This window comes from Lutjanus erythropterus, chromosome 22 (assembly GCF_056507025.1).
Source record: "Lutjanus erythropterus isolate fLutEry1 chromosome 22, fLutEry1.hap2, whole genome shotgun sequence".
Lineage (NCBI taxonomy): Eukaryota > Metazoa > Chordata > Actinopteri > Lutjaniformes > Lutjanidae > Lutjanus > Lutjanus erythropterus.
Genome location: NC_139338.1, coordinates 28,229,086 through 28,248,064, shown reverse-complemented (window position 1 = coordinate 28,248,064; position 18,979 = coordinate 28,229,086). Strand labels below are relative to the sequence as shown.

Genomic DNA, 18,979 nt, shown 5'->3' with positions numbered 1-18,979 from the left:
CAAGTCTGCTTCACTGAGTTCCATCATCAGTTTTCTATTTTTCTCGTCAACTGAGAATAGAAACAGAAACATGGATCAATATATAGAACTTTACATAATACTACCAGTTAGACGAGGTTTACGGCTCTTTCCGTTGGCCTTGTTGCCATGATAACCGCTGTAACAGCCTCACATTGTGTAACTGACTGAACTGAACCTGAAATGGCCTCCACAAAATGAAAGTGTGTCTGACCCAATTCTGATTTAAACTGCAAGACGGCACGCCGTCTCTCCGCACCCTCCACTCCTCTTCTGACATGTTGTTTTTCTCCCCCCCTCCTCCTCCTCCTCCCTCCTTCGTATCCTGGCCTCTCTCTCCTTTTACCTCCTCCTCCCTATCTTCCTCTTCCTCCCTCTTTTCCTCCCTTTCTACAGGATGGGCAGGGCAGCTCCCACAACACAGTCTGAAACCCTGAGACCTCTCACTCTGCTGCAGGATTACTACACAGTTGTACTACAGAAAGTACTTTTACTGTAAAAAGTACTTTGGATTCTGCTCATCCAACAAAAAAACTACTTCGTCTGCTGCTTTAAGTACTCAGTCTGCCAGGATTACAACCGACCACCATTCTGCAGAACCCAACCCAACAGAACCTGGCACCTCAGGCTGGACCAGAACCAGAGGCCCAAACCAGTAGCGGACCAGTTAGCCAGTCAGACTCTGTAGAGCGGATCGGACCAGTCCAGGACAGACCAGAAGAGACCAGTAGAGATCAGTACAGGCCATTGGAAAAGTTTGATGGGACTGCTGACGATAGGTAAGTGTGATGGTTTCTGTCTGTTACTGGAAGTGTTGGGAGCTAAACTGGGTTCGATCTGAACCAGATACATTAACTTTAACCAGGAGATCACTGACCCCCAGCACATATTTCATTTTGTTCGATTTGCATTTTTATCTTTTAACCTCTGGTTGCTGACAAGTCAAAAATCTCCGTCCTGATTGGTTCACGCAGTCTACTACACATCACCTGTGGGAACATGTGCACACAACGTGCTGCGGGGACCAACCCTGATGTTAGCATCACTCAGGTCACCTCCGCAAAAATGTGATTTTTCCACTGGGTCTTGAATTAGTGCAGAAAATAAAATGTTAATTTTACATTTTACAGACATAGTTGACACCACTTTATGATTTTTCACCAGACATAAAAAGCTAACATTAAGCTCTAAACCAACTACACCACGGTCACATGACCTCAGCATCACCAGTGTTCAGTGTGATGATGTTTAATTTCCACAATAACCTGTGTTGTCTCACTTAGCCACTTTTTAGCATCCGCCTTTTTTAAAAACATTTTCACTGATATTACTTTTATTTATGAGATTGTGATTTCACAGCAGCTTTTGAAAAAAGATTGTGATGTATGTTGCAGTGTTCTTAGACATTTTCTGCAATGAAAAGCGTAAAGAAGCACATGAGAATTGCATGTTCCGTTTTTAATCAGTATAAACATCAAACACAACTTGTTCCAGGGAAAATAAAACCACAGTGTGTTGCCTCACCAAAAAGGTTCAGGATTACAAAACTTCTAACAAAATATGCTTTATTTTTAAATGAAGAAGTTTTGTCCACAACCCAAAGATATTCAGTTTACTGTCAGAGAGGAGGAAAGAAACAAGGAAATATTCAGCACCACACTGATTAATCGTTGCAGTTTTACTTCTCTGTCTTTTGGTCAGATTTCTCCCCCAGAAAGTTAAAAACTTGTTGACTTTCTCACCTTTTGTCTTCTGTCCTCCTCCTGCCTCCTGTAAGGACATTTCTCTCAGTTTCTGTGTTTGTGAAACGGAGAATTTGCATTCAGGACGTGAAGCTGATTTCCAGCCTGATCACCTCCCCGTGTGCACAACAGCCAGACTGTGATTATTGTCAGCTGGTCACACAGACTCTCTTCTCACTTTAAAGGAACATTCAGTCTTTCTGAATTATGCAAGAGGACTGTGGCAGGACAAATTCACTTTCTGTCAGCTTGTCAAGAAACCTAACTGTCAAGAAAAATTAGTTTGAAAATATTATACTTTTATACAGCAAAATGTTGATATCCAGGATCTGATTTTAACCAGAATTTCACTGACTGATGGAATATTTAAAAAAACTGTAAGTCATTTCTAACTTTCAGCATAGTTCATCAGATGGACATGGCTCAGTTGTAAACATGATATCTTTACAACAACTGATCAAATTCAGTTGAACTGAGCAGAATGCACTGAGTAAGACGTCAAAATGTCACTGAAGGCTCGGCAGAAAGCTGCAGTGAAAGATGAAGGCTAACGCTAACAGCCTGACCTGACAGACGCTGGACATCAGGAACAAAAACAGGCGTCAGGTGTGACAACAGCTGGTTTTATTCTGAGGAGGGAGACAGTGGATGCACAGACAGTACATGCATGATTTATAGCTGTAGGAGTTTTAATATTTAAATGTGGTCATTTTTGAAACAAATATTGAAACTTTACTTTAGAGACAACAAGACGAAAGCAGATTTTAACTTTGACTCAGGGAGTTGAGAACTCTTGCTGACTGATTTTCTTAAGATTTTTTCTGCATATTCTCATCTATCTGTCCTTGGCCCTGAACCAAAGTCACGCTGGCACCTTTTAGCCCTGAGTTTAGATTTGATTAGATTTTATTTTGAACATGTTTAAAGAAAATAGAATACAGAATAATCAAGCCCTATGCTAAAGTTGGGGTTAGCCCACTTTGGAATCTGCCAGTGTTGAAAGCTCCATTAGTCAGGAGCTAACAGCACCATTAGCCTGGGGCTAACAGCTCCTTCAGTCTGGGGCTAATAGTTCCATTAGCCTGAGGTGAAAAACTCCCTTAGCCTGGGGCTAACAGCTCCCTTAGCCTGGGGCTAACAAGTCCTTTATCCTAGGGCTAACAGCTCTGTTAGTCTGGGATTAACGGGACCCTTAACCTGTAGTTAACAACTCCATTAGCCTGGGGCTAACAGCTCCATTAGCCTGAAGCTAAAAGCTCCCTCAATCTGGGACTAATAGCTCTATTAGCCTGGGGCTAACAGCTCCATTAGCCTGGGGCTAATAACTCCATTAGCCTGAGGTTAAAAGCTCCCTTAGACTGGGCTAATAGCTCCATTAGCCTGGGACAGTGCAGTATGAAGCTCCCAACTAAACAAAAAAAAAAACAAAAAAAAAAAAACCCCTATCCCTTTAAATGCTGAGTATCTGTGTTTGCAGCTTTATTTACACCACAAGAAATCACAGCTTGATGCTCTGCCTAGTTACAGTTGCTAAGGTACGATTGGAAAATCACTGTTTAGGGTTTAGTGAAAGGTCAACTGAATTCTTCAAATTGTTGATCAGCATTTAATCTGCTTGTCATGATAACAAGCACAGCTGATGCAAATTAAATTTTGATCATAAAACTTTTATGTCAAGACATTTTTTGGCATCAGATGTTTGAGTTTTAAAACTGAATCACAGATCAAGGAATAAAATATTAAAAGCTAAAACTAGTTCCCATTAGGAGACACTCCGTCTCTCAGAGCCATGTGGGCAAACGTCTTCTGGTTTTGTGAGACCAAAGCGTTTTGAATTCGAGTCTTTTTTTCCAGATGAAGCTCGTAGCTGCTGGATTGTACAGGCAGGCTGTGTGGGAGGACCGCGGCTCTGCTCAGGACAAAAACGGGAAATGATCAAAATGGTGACCCCAAGTTATTTCAGGATGAAGCCTCCCGCTGTTCGAGCCGAACAAGAATTTCGCCTTTTCCACAAGACAATGATCACGAGCCAAGAATCGGACCAGCACTGAACATCCTGGATCAACTCAGTCAGTCCTGGAGGAAACCTGAGGATGGACCTGAGGAGACGTTACATAACAGAGCTCTCTGCAGAGAACAATGGAGGAAAACAACCGCTGTGAGCAACACAAAAGCTGCTCCTGCTCCCACTGAGTATTACCTGAAGGACCCATTCACATTTACAGCAGCAAGCATAAAGATAACGAGAGACGGAGCATTTTCCAGGGAAAAATATCGTATAATTGCTGATAGCAGAAATGTTTTGCTTACTGAGGTGTGAAAGTATGATTGTCAGAAAGAATCTGAGCTGCAGGAAGAGCAGGAGGAATGTAATGACTAGATTGAAAGACAGGAAGTGAGACAGAGGGGAGGAATAAGAGGAGGAAAGCAACAAAAAAAGGAAGAAGGAAGACCAACAAAGGGAGGTGCCACGCAATTATTTCAACGGTCCATTATTCTGAAACCCCAACAATCTGAAAAATGTCCCCTTTATCCAAAAAACAAACGCCCATTTCTCCAAACTTATACACGTAATTTAACTGACGGATAATCTAAGATTCTAAGATTAGTACTGATCAGAGTTTAGTAAAAACAGGTTTAAAATGACTTAATCTACATTTAAAATTAAGCAGAGCCAAATTAATCTCTTTTTAGTAAAGCCAAGTTTATTTAAACTGAGTTTTATCACTGTGGAGATTCTTCAGCCTTCCTTAGTTAAATCTCGTTTAAAAGTTTGGTTCAACATAATCTAAAGTTAAAGTGTAACTTGCAGGTTGGAACGCCGAGTGAATCAGTGTTTAGTGAAATGATAGACACTCGATTCTGAAAATAAAATTTACATATATACACACCACAGTGACTTCTGGAGCAGTTTTTAGTGAGAGAATTTTAGTTCCACATCTAAAACATGACAAACCGGAAGTGACATACGTCGAACCAAACGGGCCTAAGTAGATGGAGACAGAGAGAGGGAGAGGGACGGAGACTGAGACTGAGAGAGGGACAGATGAATGAGAGTTTCCTGATAAACTCTTTGCTTGTCAGGTGCTTGAGGCAGCAGTAACGTCACACCTCCACCTGCCCGCTCTTCTCCAGTCAGGAAAACCGTGGACTCAGGAAAACCGTGGACAGGCAGGAGTTTGTGCAATTTCAATGAAAAGGAAAGAGGAAACCAGCAAATGTTTGGCATCTTTGTTAGAAAAATGACTGAAACAATTACTGGACTTTTGGTCACACTGGACACTTTGAAGACTTTTGGGATTTCAGCATATTTGGCCACAGACTGTTGGGACAAGAAGATGCTGGGTTATCATGGTGGACACTGAACATGAACTGCAACATCCCTGGCTGCTCAGTGATGAGATTTTTGCATCAGAGGTTTCTGTTTGTTTCGTTGCACCGCAGTTGTTAATGAGGCTGATTCCAGACAAAGTGCCATCAGACTGGACAATATAACTTAAGCATTCCACAGGGGTTTCCAAGGCTTTGTCTGCTCTGAGGTTGTCAAAATTTGATTTGCACATGCTAATTAAAAAAATCATACAAAGGTCTGTACACAAAACTAGTTAAAAAGACAATTTTTTTTGTCCTCAACCAGAAATAGCCGTCCTCACCTCTGTGACCTCTCAGCTCAGTGACAATGAATCATCATTATTCTTTTGGTGAGGATGAGTGTGTATGAGCCGACTCTGCTGGGTCGTTAAAAGAAAAGAATATTAACCTTACAGTAAATAAATATGTTCATTATAATTTTGTATGAGACACGTGGAACATTTAAACAAAATTTAAACTTGGAAAAAAGCTGAATAATTAAAAATGTTTTAATGGAATTTAATGGTTGATGAATAAGTGTGAAAATGTCTAAGCCCTGCGTGTGTGTGTGTGTGTGTGTGTGTGTGTGTGTGTGTGTGTGTGTGTGTGTGTGTGTGTGTGTGTGTGTGTGTGTGTGTGTGTGTGTGACAGAGTAAGACGTTTGAATTAACCTCTGAAGTCTAATAAGGAAATGAAAGGTCTAATATTGTTAAATAAAAATTCAATCATCAAAATCAATTATCAAATAGTTTAAACTTTGTACCCAACTTATTTCGTCATAAACTAATCTTAAATAAAATCAAAATTAAACTAAATTTAGGGAAACCTAATGGTTCATTAGCAGTTAGTGCGTCATTCGTAACAACTCAGATTTTGTGCACATTATTTTAAAGTGTTACCAAGAACATATTATTTCTAGTTTTATCTCATTTGATATAAAAATACAGCTTGTTGCATCTTATTGATGCTCTGTAAAATAAAGTGCAACGCTCTTCTCTTCTTGCTCTCAGTTCAAAACAGAATTTGACCAAGTATTGTAATTTTTGTCAACCTTCTGCAGTTCTTTTGGGAACATTAATGGACCAAAATGGTGTGTTATTCTATCGCTGACTGTAATCGAGTGGAGTCCTCATCATTCAGAAGCTTCTGTGTAACTGAGCTCTTTCACAGCAGATTCATATTTGAACAGCTGTCAGAGAGTTGGCTCGCCTTTTGTCTTTACCTTCGTTTCCAAGGTTAATCCGTCAAACAGCAGTGAAAAGCTCTGATTTAATGAGCTTTTATTCCCGACACTGATGCGTGAAAAGCCCTGAAATTGGAAAACGTTTTCAAGTTTTTTCCCTCGTCCGTGGTTTCCCATTTCTAACGATCTTAGTTCAAAGCCTCAGAAACAGGTGAAGATTAAAAGAAACCCACACAAGAAGGAAAAAAAAAACGCTCAGCAGCTCTCGGCTTGTTCACAAGTGCTTAGTCAGTGTTGGTGTGTTTGTTAGCTTGTTAAACTGAGGAGGATTTCAGAGGCCGAACCTGTTTCTGTCGTTATGTTGACCCGTGGAGTTTCTCAAGTGTTTCTGGACTCACAGGTCCAGTCGACCATTTTACCCCCTCAGAACAGATGAGGTTTTGTTTAGGAGTTTTTCATGGCAGGAAGGTGATTCAGAGCCTCTGATTGGTGGATGTGAAGTGCCCTCTGAAGTGCAGAGAAACCGTCGACGGCTGAAAAATCAAACCCTGCGGCTCAGAGTTGATTGCAGAGCGAGTAGTTGAGGCGGAGTGGACAGAAACGTGTCATTTTGACTTTGATGGAGGCTCCGGATCTGACCAGTCTGCGCTGGTATTATTTCAAAAAGCAGTGATACAGTATTATATTGATTATGTTACATAACCTGCTAATCTCATGTTCAGGCTCAGTGTTTACTGTTAGAATCTGTCAAAACAAATGTAGTGAGCTGTAATGATGAAGCATGTTCCTGTTACAGAACAACAAACAGCAAAGAACTGATGAAAAGTTGACAGAATATACCAGCAGCACGCCACAATTTAAGAAAGTAAAACACAGTAATGCAGATAATCCAGATAACAACCCAACAAGCATTAAGAACCCAGATATTAGCGCTCAGAATGTTCAAGAACCCAGTTATCAACATCAAAAATGGTTAAGAACCCAGATAAATCAAGCTGATAATATCAGTCAGGTTCTGCTTTTTATCTCAGAAGTTTATGACTTGATGATCTCAGAGGACATTCAAGTTTTTTCTTTCGCTTTATCATTTTAATCTCTCACAGTATCCACATTCCTCTCTAGTAAATTTACACCTTTAATCAAAATTCTGACGGGTTTTTCTGAGAACATTACCTCCCTCCCCTCGCTTTTATTTAATTTAAACTGACAGCGGCCCTGGTACACTGTCGTGCAGATGACATTTCACTGTGGAAAAAACTTGTGAGCAGCTTGAGTGTAAAGCTTCAAAAATCTCAACGTACGTTTTTACCTCGTTACGTCTTAAAATGAAGCACTGCACAACCCTCGTCAAACATGACGTTCGTTAAGTTTCATCAAAGTACGGAAGCTAAGAACAGCCACTTGCATCTTTTTTTATGTCGTTATCTTGAGGTCACAAATTAATTAATTCTTTATCTCTAGATAACAGAACTCCTTTTGTCATAACAGATTCCTTTATCTCGTTATCTTGAGAAAATTACCTTTGTCATCTCGATAATGGCATTAAAAAATATCAGCACGTACAGCCTTTCTTGGCTTTTGGCCTGAGGAGTGATTTTTTGCCTTTTAGATGGTTTTATTTGATACTTTCCAGAGGCCTGACGACATAAACACATGAAACAAGCAGAAATGACAGAAAGCCTGGGAAATGTATCATTTTTTGTATCTTCTTTCCTGTAAATAATCTTATTTATTTTGTCACTCTTGTTGAAAAAGTTTTGCATCATGTATATTTTGGGCTTAATAATCCCTTGATTATTAATAAAATAGTTATTGAACTACAGTTAGTCTGTTAGGTGAATAAAATCTGAAAGAATAAATACAGTGGAAGTAAAACAAGGACAGATTAAATATTTAAAAGCAGCCTCATTGTTCTAGAAATACAGCCGCTGTTAGTGTCTCAAAGGTGTTAATATGAGTATTTGTAGCTGAACTGTCCATGACCTCCACCCAGTGCATGCTGGGATACTCCTCAGCCTGCTCTGACCCTGAATAGCAGCGAGCGGTGAAAGAAAAGAGGAATGAATGAGTGTGTGATTTCTTTTCCTCTGGTCCTGTGACATTTCAGAGATTGACATGTCGTCCTGTGTGCTGAGGATTCCTCCGCAGGGTGAGATGTTAGCGTTAAACATCGCTGCAATTACCGGCCTTTTACTGCGGTGAATGAAAGGAAGTGATTCATTTCTGCGAGCTGCTTCTCGGTGTCCTGCCAGCGCGCTTGATTACAGGCGGTGGTTTTAGTTCATCTCAGCACGCTGTGAAAATCAACTCGCTCAGACTTGAAATGTGTTTGGGATATTGACTTTTATGGCCAAATTAAATCACCATTGTGGGTTAATGCAGCCGAGAGCAGGGACTGTTTTGAAAACTGGCTCTGCTGGTGCCTTCAAGGACGCTCAGAAATCAGAGCTCTGAGAGTCGACGGCTCAGTAGCAACTGTCCGTGTGTTTGTCATAATGTTTGGTCTTTTCTGCTGCTCCTTTTAAAGACATTTATATAACAACATGTGGAGAGGCGGTGGATTAAATGGATCCAAGCAGGGATACTAGAGCTGTAACAATTAATCAATTATTGAGCGATTATTAAATTAATCACCAACTATTTTGCTGAATGATTTGAGTAATTTTTCAAGAAAAAAAAGTCAGCGTTCTCAGATTTCAGCTGCTTAAATGTGCCTCTTAAAAATGCTTCACTGGGTGGAAATTTCAACATTTTTCATCTTAAAATCAATCAATCAATCAATCAATCAGTTACACACAGGAGAAACTAATAAACCTAACAGTTAATCTATTATTGATCAACTATTACATTACTCTGCAGCTATTTTGATAGATAATTAATCATTTTGAGTCATTTTTTAATTAAAAAAATGTCTACATTCTCTGATGTGAATATTTTCTGTTTTTTTTTACTCCTCTCTGACAGTAAACTGAATATTTTTGGCTTGTGGACAAAACAAGACATTCGTGGACGTCATCTTGGACTTTTTTCACCTTTTTCTGACATTTTATGGACCAAACAGCTAATTGATTAATGGAGAAAATGATGGACAGGTTAAAGAAAATTGTTACAGGAAAGAAGAAAAATAGGTCAAAGGCCAAAGGCTGAAAAATATGTCCCTTCCTATTTTCCAACCTTTGATCATTATCAATTAACAAAATAATGTTTTGTTGGGAGAACATGATTAGTTCCAATTCTCAAGAGTGGGTGATTTTATTTTGAAAAGCATTCCGTTTTATGTCTGCATCTGTCGGTGGACCTTCACAATAAGAGCAGGCAGAAAAACATCACTACAGGAGAGACTTGATCTCTGCAATTAGGTGGAAAAATGATGTACATGTATCGGTATCAGCAGTCGTCAATCGGCCAAAATGATTTAGAAAATATCATAAAATCTTATATCGCAAAAATCCAATATTGTGCATCACTAAACATAAATACAATGGAGGAGTCTGGGTTAAAAAAAAACAAACTATGAATTGATTCAACCTCTTCATATCTGTCTTTTCTCCTGCTAACATGGTGCAGCCTGCAGTTCAAACCCTGTCTGTATCATGTGACCAGCCTGTGGCGCGATGCACCAGGTTAGAGGGTTCCTTAGAGAATCTCTTTCATATCCAAGAAAAATCAGTATGATAACTGAAAGATCCCGAACTGAATCGATAAGGAATTGAATCCAATCATGAATCAAATTGAATTTATCTGAGGAATCTGAGTTGATAAGCAGCCCTGGTTTGAACAGCATCTACTTCATATAATAGACGATAAAAAGAGCTGAAACCTCAACTACCTGAGCCGCCGTCCTCTTACCTGTCCAAAACTAAAAACACATTTGAAGCAGCCGCTCTGCTACCAGTGTCTCTAAACATAGAAGGTCTGAGTGTGTGTGTGTGTGTGTGTGTATGTGCGCACGCGCTCTAACTGACCCAGTTTAAACTGGCCCAGTCCCCAGGTAGTCGACGAACACCTCCTGTTCACATTCAGAACAAAACTCTCACGCAGCAGTTTGACTCTTATCGAGTGCAGAGAGTCGGAGTCGCAGCAGCGTCCTGCTCACTTTAAATCACCGCTGACAACCTGTCAGAGGATAAATACGAGGAGTTTATTTACAAAAACAGATAACGTCCGCTCTCAAAACGAATAAACCAACAGCAGTTTGATTGATATTCTTTTGTGAGCACAATAAAAAAAGAAAACATGATATATGAACATTTTAAAAATAGAGACATCTTATCAGAACAACTGAAAAGCTTTTTGATTGATATTCCTCAGAAAGAACCAAAAGAAAATATGATTTATTGGTAACACTTTAGATTACAGCCCATCATGGACGGTGTAATTACTCCAGAGTTACACAGTAATGTTTTTAATAACGCTGTATCAGCACAGTACCAATAACTACATCTACTATATGTACTCTGTAACTATATGTACAAATAACTGTACACAGTTACTGTGTAACTGTACATAACAAGTATATGTATAGTTACACAGTAACTACAGGACATGCAGCCTGTACTATAAAGCGTTACAGATTAATGAAAATAAATAAAAACGGAGATGAACCCTTCTTATATTTTGTCTTGATGAAGTTGCTCTCTCGTGATTGGATAACTGAACTGGGTCTCCATCCAATCATACTTGCCAACCCTCCTGATTTTTTCCAGGAAACTTCCTTTTTTAATTTTCTTCTCCTGGTTTTCTCCCGAGGTCCCAATTCTCCTGCATTTCACCCGATTTATGACAAATTCTGAAACCTACTTTCCCTTTTCCTTATCACAACTTGTTTCAACTACTAAGTTTTTAAATACAATTTTGGAGAGTTTCTAAAACTTACATATTGAAGTTTATCTAAAGAGGAAAAGTAAATGATCTCCTCTTATTTGTCACTGGTTTGGTGCCTGAAGATATTAAAAATTTAACCATAATTCACTTTCACTTGAATTAATTATTTTTTTAAAATGCAAAAATCAGAATCAGAAATAAGAGAATTTTCTTATAGAATAACTCAAAAACCATTAATTGATTAATTCATCCTGTCACAATCTTGTCAGTTGAAAAATAGGTGCAAACGTGGAGTGTTGGACCTTTTTTTAAATCTTTTTTCCATTAATCGATTAGTCGTTTGGTCCGTAAAAAAGAAAATGTCAGGAAAATGTCCAAGATGACAAACAAATGAGAAAAAGGAAAAACACCCCCAGATGTGTTTGTATAAAATTTAGCGCCACCATCAGGATGATGCTTCTGGTTTTAAATGAAACGTCTCTTTTCAAAGTGCGTCTCAGACACGTTCTACATTTTTCATGCTCGGCCGACCTGCTTTGCACTCCCCGAAAGACTCCCTCGGTTAATATTTAATTAGAATTAATAGCTTTGAAGTGTATTAATTGAACGCCGTCTCTGTTTTCTCTATAATCAGTTCCAAAATATGTGTTTCTTTCCAGGAATCTTCTTGGAAATTATGCAAACAATTATGCAGAAATTACAGACGTAAAAAAAAAGGGTTATAAAGCTCCTAATTGTTTTTGTTTAAATTGTGTAAAAGTTAACGCGTCCTGTTGTGTGATTCACTTATAAACCATCAGAGGTCCAAAACACTTTGCTTCTCTAACCTAGTTTTATCTGAACATGCAATAAAAAAAAGGAAAGATTGATCCGGTTGCAGCACATTTGATGCAGTGAATCATCCCGTCTCCTCCAGATAAATATGGAACTGAGCGGGTGGAGATCTGGAGAAGTTGATCTAAAGAAAGAGGTGATCTGGAGTTCTAAACTGGGTCCACATGGATTATATTTGTTCTCTGTTTCTTTGAGAACAGCTGGGAGCGTTCAGAGATGATGGTTAAATGTTAAGCGATAAATCTGATTTAAATACACAGTTTTCAATAATTAATCTGAAAAGTGAGGTTGAGTGGACAGGATTTATTTACTTGCATTAAAAATTGATCTTCAAGATTTTTTTCCGTTGATGTTCAAGATGAAAGAATATTATGTTTGAGAATAAAGGAAAAAGTTCATTATACTACATTTTTACATTTCTACTTTTAAAAAAAGAAAAAAAAATCTATCTGGAGCTACAACCACTTAATTCTCTCTCTCTTTTTTTAAATTTGGCATCCACAGCTCTCGGATACTCAAGAAGACAAACCACCGTCAGTTTTAGATGAAAAGGCACGGAGCCACAGACGTGGGTTTTAGCTCACAGAATATTGAAACTGTTTTTTTTTTCTTCTTTTTTTATTGTATAAGATAGATATTTTTACAGTTGTCACTTCACAGGGAATAAGCATAAAAGCTCAATAAGGCATAAACTTCTTCATTATTCCATCTGTCATACACTTTAATTTGCAGCTGCTGATTTTTTAAAATGGTTTGCTGAAATAAAATGCTGCGAATGTCTGTGGACTGATTTCTATGTAAAGAACTCGGCACAATGTGACTTTTATTCTCCTGCATCTCTTTTGCTTGCTAACACTGAAGACTTGCTACTAGTTAACATCGTAAAATAAAAATCTGGTAGACTGGCTGCTTGCTGTTAAGAAATAACTTTATCAGCTAATGTTATTTAGTAACCAAGGCTACATACCCACAGCGTAGCTAAGTTACAACTAGCTGGCTAACCTTAGCTTTCTTTCTTGCTGATATTGTTCTTAGCGACATGCTAGCTGAGCTGACTTGTGTTGATTTCAGCCAAAAATAAATTATGTGACAAAGGTTTGTCCCTTTAAGAGGATGAAACACAAATGAGAAGAAGAAAAAAACAGCGGCCTGGTCCTTTAAACACGAGCGTATCGATACAGCAGCTCCACATCTGAACTGTGTCTAAACTCTGATCCTCCTCCAATCACTTCATATTGATCTCATATTAAAAATCAATACCTGATAATGGCTTCCCGTCAGCATCAAAGTGTGTGTGATGTGTGTGTGGTTTAGCATGGACACACACACACACAGACACACACACACACACACACACACACACACACACACAGAGAGAGAAAGTCAGCAGGTAGGATGGTAGTTTTAAAACGGGAACTGCGAAAATTGTTCAACCGCGTTGCCATGGCAACAGTGAGCCTGTAGATCAGGGGGCTTTTTTTAACACACACACACACGCACACATACACACGCACACACACACACACACACACACACACACAGAGTGACAGTGTGAGGTTAGCACAGGATTCCCTGCTATTCCAGTTTCTATGACAACTCACAACTCATCCTCCTCTGTGAGAGAGAGAGAGAGTGTGTGTGTGTGTGTGTGTGTGTGTGTGTGTGTGTGTGTGTGTGTGTGTGTGTGTGTGTGTGTGTGTGTGTGTGTGTGTAATGGAAGCAGCCATTAAGTTCTGACTTCAGTCCCGATCGCCTTTATTGTCACGGACGCTAATCAAGTGCTAATTAACGCCAGTGATGATTAATAACAATGGATAATTAAATACCTAATAATGTGTTGTGTTGAACAGAAAACAACATCAGTGGCAGGAGAGGTGGTGTTAAAGGGACACTACGCAAATTATTGGGGCTGAACTTTATGTCTGACTTCACCTCAGCAGCTGTAATCAATATTACAGCAGCTATAATCAATAGTACAGCAGCAATGATCAGCTATAATCAATATTACAGCAGCTGTAACCAATATTACAGCCGCTATAATCAGCTATAATCAATATTACAGCAGCTATAATCAATATTTTTATAATAAGGAGGTGTTAGATATGAAAATGGAGAGTGCATTGAATTATCAGCTGAATCTGAATTTTTGAGAGCACTAGTGGATAAAAATACACTGAAATACAACAAAATGACATGATCAGTTATTAAATCAATTATTAATCAACTATTAAATTAATCACCAACTATTTTGATAATCAATTAATCATTTAGAGTCATTTTTTAATAAGATTTCTCTGATTTCAGCTTTTTAAATGTGAATATTTTCTTGTTTCTTTCCTCCTCTCTGACAGTAAACTGAATATCTGGACAAAAGGAGACATTAAGGACGTCATCATGGGCTTTTTCATAATTTCCAGTCTGAGTTAGTCAGACTAGTTCAGACTAGTTCAGACGAGTCTGACAGACATGTACTGATGAAGCTTCTTGGATGAGAGGCGTATATACAAGTCCAGTTGCCTTCGATTTAATCTTTTCTTGACATATCACAGCTGCAGTATCAGCTGAAATCTCTATTATTTATTTTTTTTAAATAGTTAAACCCCCCCTAATTATTTTCCTAAAGTCCTTAAACTTGCTGTAAAATTTTTGGTTCTCCAGAACAACCGGACACGTGTCTGTGTTATGTGTGTGTGTGTGAGCACATTTTGCTGAGGGTGAAAAACAGGATGTGATGTAACATCCGGAGGCCATTATTAGCGTTAGAGAAGGTGGAGGTCAGATCAGAGTCAGCAGACAATCTGAATAAGATGTCGTCCCACAAACAGACGAAAAACGCGGTGGACAGACACACGCAGTTTGGACAAAGAGCTCTGATTGGAGCGAGTCGAGATGACAGCACACACTCACATAATTAATCACATTAACGTGGCTGTGTTACATTTTGTTGTGCAGTGGACCACCTAAATGGAAAGCAGCCATCGTCGCTGTTATTACTTACACCTCTGAAAATGCAAAATGTCTGCTGTGAGAAAAGTCTGTGGGAGGCTGTCAGATTCATGCTAATGTCTGTCCCAGCAGACATCTCTCTGACACAAAGTCCAAATCACATCCAGCTGTTCGTGTTATTACAAGGCAACCGTGCCAGTTCAGTAAAAAGTTAACTTTGTTTAAAGTTGAGATCAAATAAAATGTCTTTTTAACCCTTTCAGATCACATCCCCGGTCACACTGTACACATATTCAATCATTTATGCCAAATAAAAGTTCCATGTCTTTGTGTTTTTCTTTCAATGTTTCCTTCCTGTAAAACAAAATAAATGTTGTAAGGCCGGTTTGAACCAACCAATCTCAAACAGCCAGAAAAAACAGTGATATAACACATCCAAACTGATTTTACCCAGCAAGAAAATGATATGAAATAAGATACAAAGATGCAAATGATGTTATTCTTTAAAAAATGACCAATCCAGTCGGCTAATTTTCTACGAAGTTTCACTGTGTAAAATCAGTCTTACATCTTTTAATGTTGGATAAAATCAACATGTTTTCTCTTTGCAAGCTAGCCAGCTAACATCTGCACTCAGTGAGCTAGTAAGCTAACTTGGCCCAATGGTTTGGTTCGTTTCACCAACATGCATGAAAATTGATGGACATGTTAGAACTTTAATCGTGCCTGAAAAGGCCCAAGCCCAACAAAAGTCTGCCTGAGCCCAACCCGAACCCATCCCTCATTAGCATATTTCAGCCCAAACGTGATTACAGCATGAATTTTAATATAATGAAAATAATAATAATAATAATAATAATAATAATAATAAACTTTACATGTTTGATAAGTGTCCTGGTGTGGACGCATGTACATGACAATCAGGAGTCACAGTCATAGCGTCTGGTAACGCAGGCCCTGGCTGGTCCAATGGTCCAGTGCTACTTGCAGCTCCAATTTCAAATGTTTTCTGAGTGTTTTCTATTTTAGACTCGTCAACATTAAAATTCCCGTTTAATCAACAGGGAAATTAGTCATCAGGAGCGTCCCGCGTTGCTAACGGGCAGCAGAGTCCTCCACCTCCTGATGATGAATCTTTGTGTGATGAAATAAAGTCTTTAATTATTGTTTGTCTGTGTGTGTGTCAGACTGTAATCACAGCTCTGTGTGTGTGTGTGTGTTTGTGTTTCAGCCACATGCCTCTGAGTCCGGCTGCTGACACCAAACATGATCGCCCGCGGCAACAGGCGGTTACTAACGGCAACCCGACAGGCTCTGCTGTTGCCAGGGACGACGACGCGGATGACACGCCCCCTGGAAACAGCATTGTCGTCCGCATTGGCATCCCGGACCTGCAGCAGACGGTAACACACACACGTATATATGGTATATATATAAATCTATAGTTGTGTACATATATATATATATGCTGTATATGACTCTGTATGAGTAGAGGATGGAAAAAGCCTGACATGAATGAATCAGCAGGACAAACCTGTGTGTCTGTCTGTCTGTGTCTGTCTGTCTCTTTCTCTGTCTGTCTGTTCCTCTGTCTCTGGCTCTCTCAGAAGTGTTTGCGGTTGGACCCAGAGTTACCAGTTTGGACCAGTAAGCAGAGGGTTCTGGTGACGTTGACTCAGTCTCTGTCGGATGTTTTGAACTATGGTCTCTTCCAGCCGGCGTTCAACGGCCGAGCCGGAAAGTTTCTGGACGAGGAGCGGCTGCTGAAGGAGTATCCTCTCCCTCCCATCACGCCCATCCCATACCTGGAGGTACAGCGCTTCATTTTAAAGACATAATCCGCGTAATTTTTAAAACTCAGATCATCATTTCTTAATGTTATTTCATCCTGCTACTCATTCCAATCATAAAGCTTGTTAATTTCAGAGGTTTTTATTTCAAATTGTCCTTTTTCTTAAGTTTGAGGCTATTCTTCCTCCATCTTTTGTGTGATTGGCTCTCAAACCAACAGCCAATCACATGCAGTGCCTGACTCTGTCCTGTATGTGTTGATCATCAGACAGAGAGTTTGTGATGAAAAGAAGCTAAATGAACTAAAACAATCTTTATTGTGAAAACAAGCAGGTTAAAATAACATTTGATGATAATAAGTTGATTTTTTATTTCATAGTTTTATGTTCATATTGCACATTTTGTCTGAGTTAACATGATGGTATCAGTTCAAACTGGCTCTAACCATTTATTTATTATTTCACAGTTTCGTTATAAGAGGAGAATTTACACACAGAGCTACGTGGACGATAAACAGCTGGCCAAGCTACACACCAAGGTACACACACACACACACACACACACACACACACACACACACGCATGTGCAGCAGCACTTTCGTGACAGAGCTGAGACACGGGGTTAATTATCCAAGAAAAAAAAACTTCCAACTCAAATGTCTAAGAATTAAACTTGGACATTCTCTGAGGTTTAAGTGGTACATTTACAAGAAAATGATAAAAGAATAACAGCTCACGTTTAAGTGCAGCTGCAGACACAGAAGTTGTGTTTTAAGTGGATATAATCTTTGCCGCCACAGTAAGTCAAGAGCGTCCCCTTACACCAACAGGAAGCAACGACTCATCTTAGACTGTAAATATAGAAATGGATGACATGAGAGCTTCCTAAAAGTGAAGCCAAAAACATCTGGATGGCCCCCTGGTGGCTGGCTGCAGTTCCCAAAGATGGTGTCTGTCATTGTAGGTAGTTCTTATCATACTGATGTTTGTTCTAGTGTTCATTTGATGATATAAAAAGGGGGTTTCATGCCGTGATTGACAGCTGAGCTTTGCTCATGACTGAGTCGGCTGGCTGTGTGGGCGGGGCTTCGATACGTGGCTCCAACCACGATCACTACTGCACAGACTCCTCCAGAACAAGATGGCAGCGCTCGTATGCAGGATACTTTGACTTATTTATGTCAGTGGTCTCTTCTCTACACACACAAGCCAGGATATATAAGCAGGGAGTGTGAAGTTTATTTATTCTTACCATGCAGATAACAGGCACAAGTAGCTTCTGGGTAACCCGGGGGCACTTTGTCAAAAGTAGTGAATTTTCCTTTAAAACTACAGTGAAACAGACAAATACAAAATAGCTGGAGAGAGGACAGGAGCATGAAGTGTCGTCACTCACCACCACTGGTGTTCAGTTTACATAGAAAGTAATAAGGTGGCTATTTTGTGGTGGTATATTTTGACCTTTTGACAAAGCAAATCCTTTAAAAATGCATATTAATAATGTATATTTACTCCTACTGTTCATTAAAATGCTAACACTAACAAACATGTCTCATTTTCTCATTTTCTCATAGTGAATATGTGGAATAAATAAAATAAACTGACTTCTCCTTTTAAAGACTTTGTCGGAGGGTTTGTGTTGTTTCTTCAGATGAATTCAAACTGTTTGATGTTTTCCAGGCCAACCTGAAGCGTTTTATGGAACATGTACATCAGAAGAATGTGGAGAAGGTTTCCAAGTGGTTGGAAAAGGGCCTGGACCCCAACTTCCATGACTCTGACAGTGGGGGTGAGCACAGACACACACAGCCATCTAAACAGTCACACTTCTGCCTGTGTGATCTTGCTATAGGATGGTGTAAATGTGCTTTATAATATATATTTTATAGGTAATTAAAACCTCCACGCTCCTGGAGATATCACTGAAGACATGACCTCAGTGTTTTCAGTCCCTCTTAAGAGAAACTGTGTTTATTGGATTTATTTTTGGAACAATGATAAGAATAATAATAATAATAATAACAACGCCTTTGTTTTGTTTGTGTGCGTCTCAGAGTGTCCTCTGACTCTGGCCGTCCAGCTGGAGGAGAGCTGTGAGCTGATTAAAGTCCTTCGCAGTGGAGGAGCCCACCTGGACTTCAGGACCAGGGACGGGATCACGGCTCTGCATCGAGCCGTCCTCTGCAGGAACAGCGCCTCGCTCACTGTGAGAAAACACCGCCTACCCATTTTTACTCTAACCGTCTTTCTCTTGATGTTTTTAATGCATTGTTTGAAGTGTCACATTAGA

The 18,979-nt window shown here is 39.4% G+C and overlaps 1 protein-coding gene across 1 annotated transcript in view; it reads left to right on the top strand.

The window, feature by feature from the left end:
* The first annotated feature begins 420 nt into the window (after positions 1–420).
* Positions 421–18,979, top strand: part of shank3b (SH3 and multiple ankyrin repeat domains 3b) — a 36,501-nt gene continuing 17,942 nt past the window's right edge. Inside the window, exons 1-6 of the mRNA XM_084710908.1 lie at positions 421–797; positions 16,130–16,301; positions 16,506–16,709; positions 17,156–17,227; positions 18,370–18,478; positions 18,744–18,895. Of these exons, the coding sequence (XP_084567034.1) occupies positions 16,134–16,301; positions 16,506–16,709; positions 17,156–17,227; positions 18,370–18,478; positions 18,744–18,895 (705 nt within the window). The 5' untranslated portion in view covers positions 421–797; positions 16,130–16,133. The remainder of the gene's footprint in view (positions 798–16,129; positions 16,302–16,505; positions 16,710–17,155; positions 17,228–18,369; positions 18,479–18,743; positions 18,896–18,979) is intronic.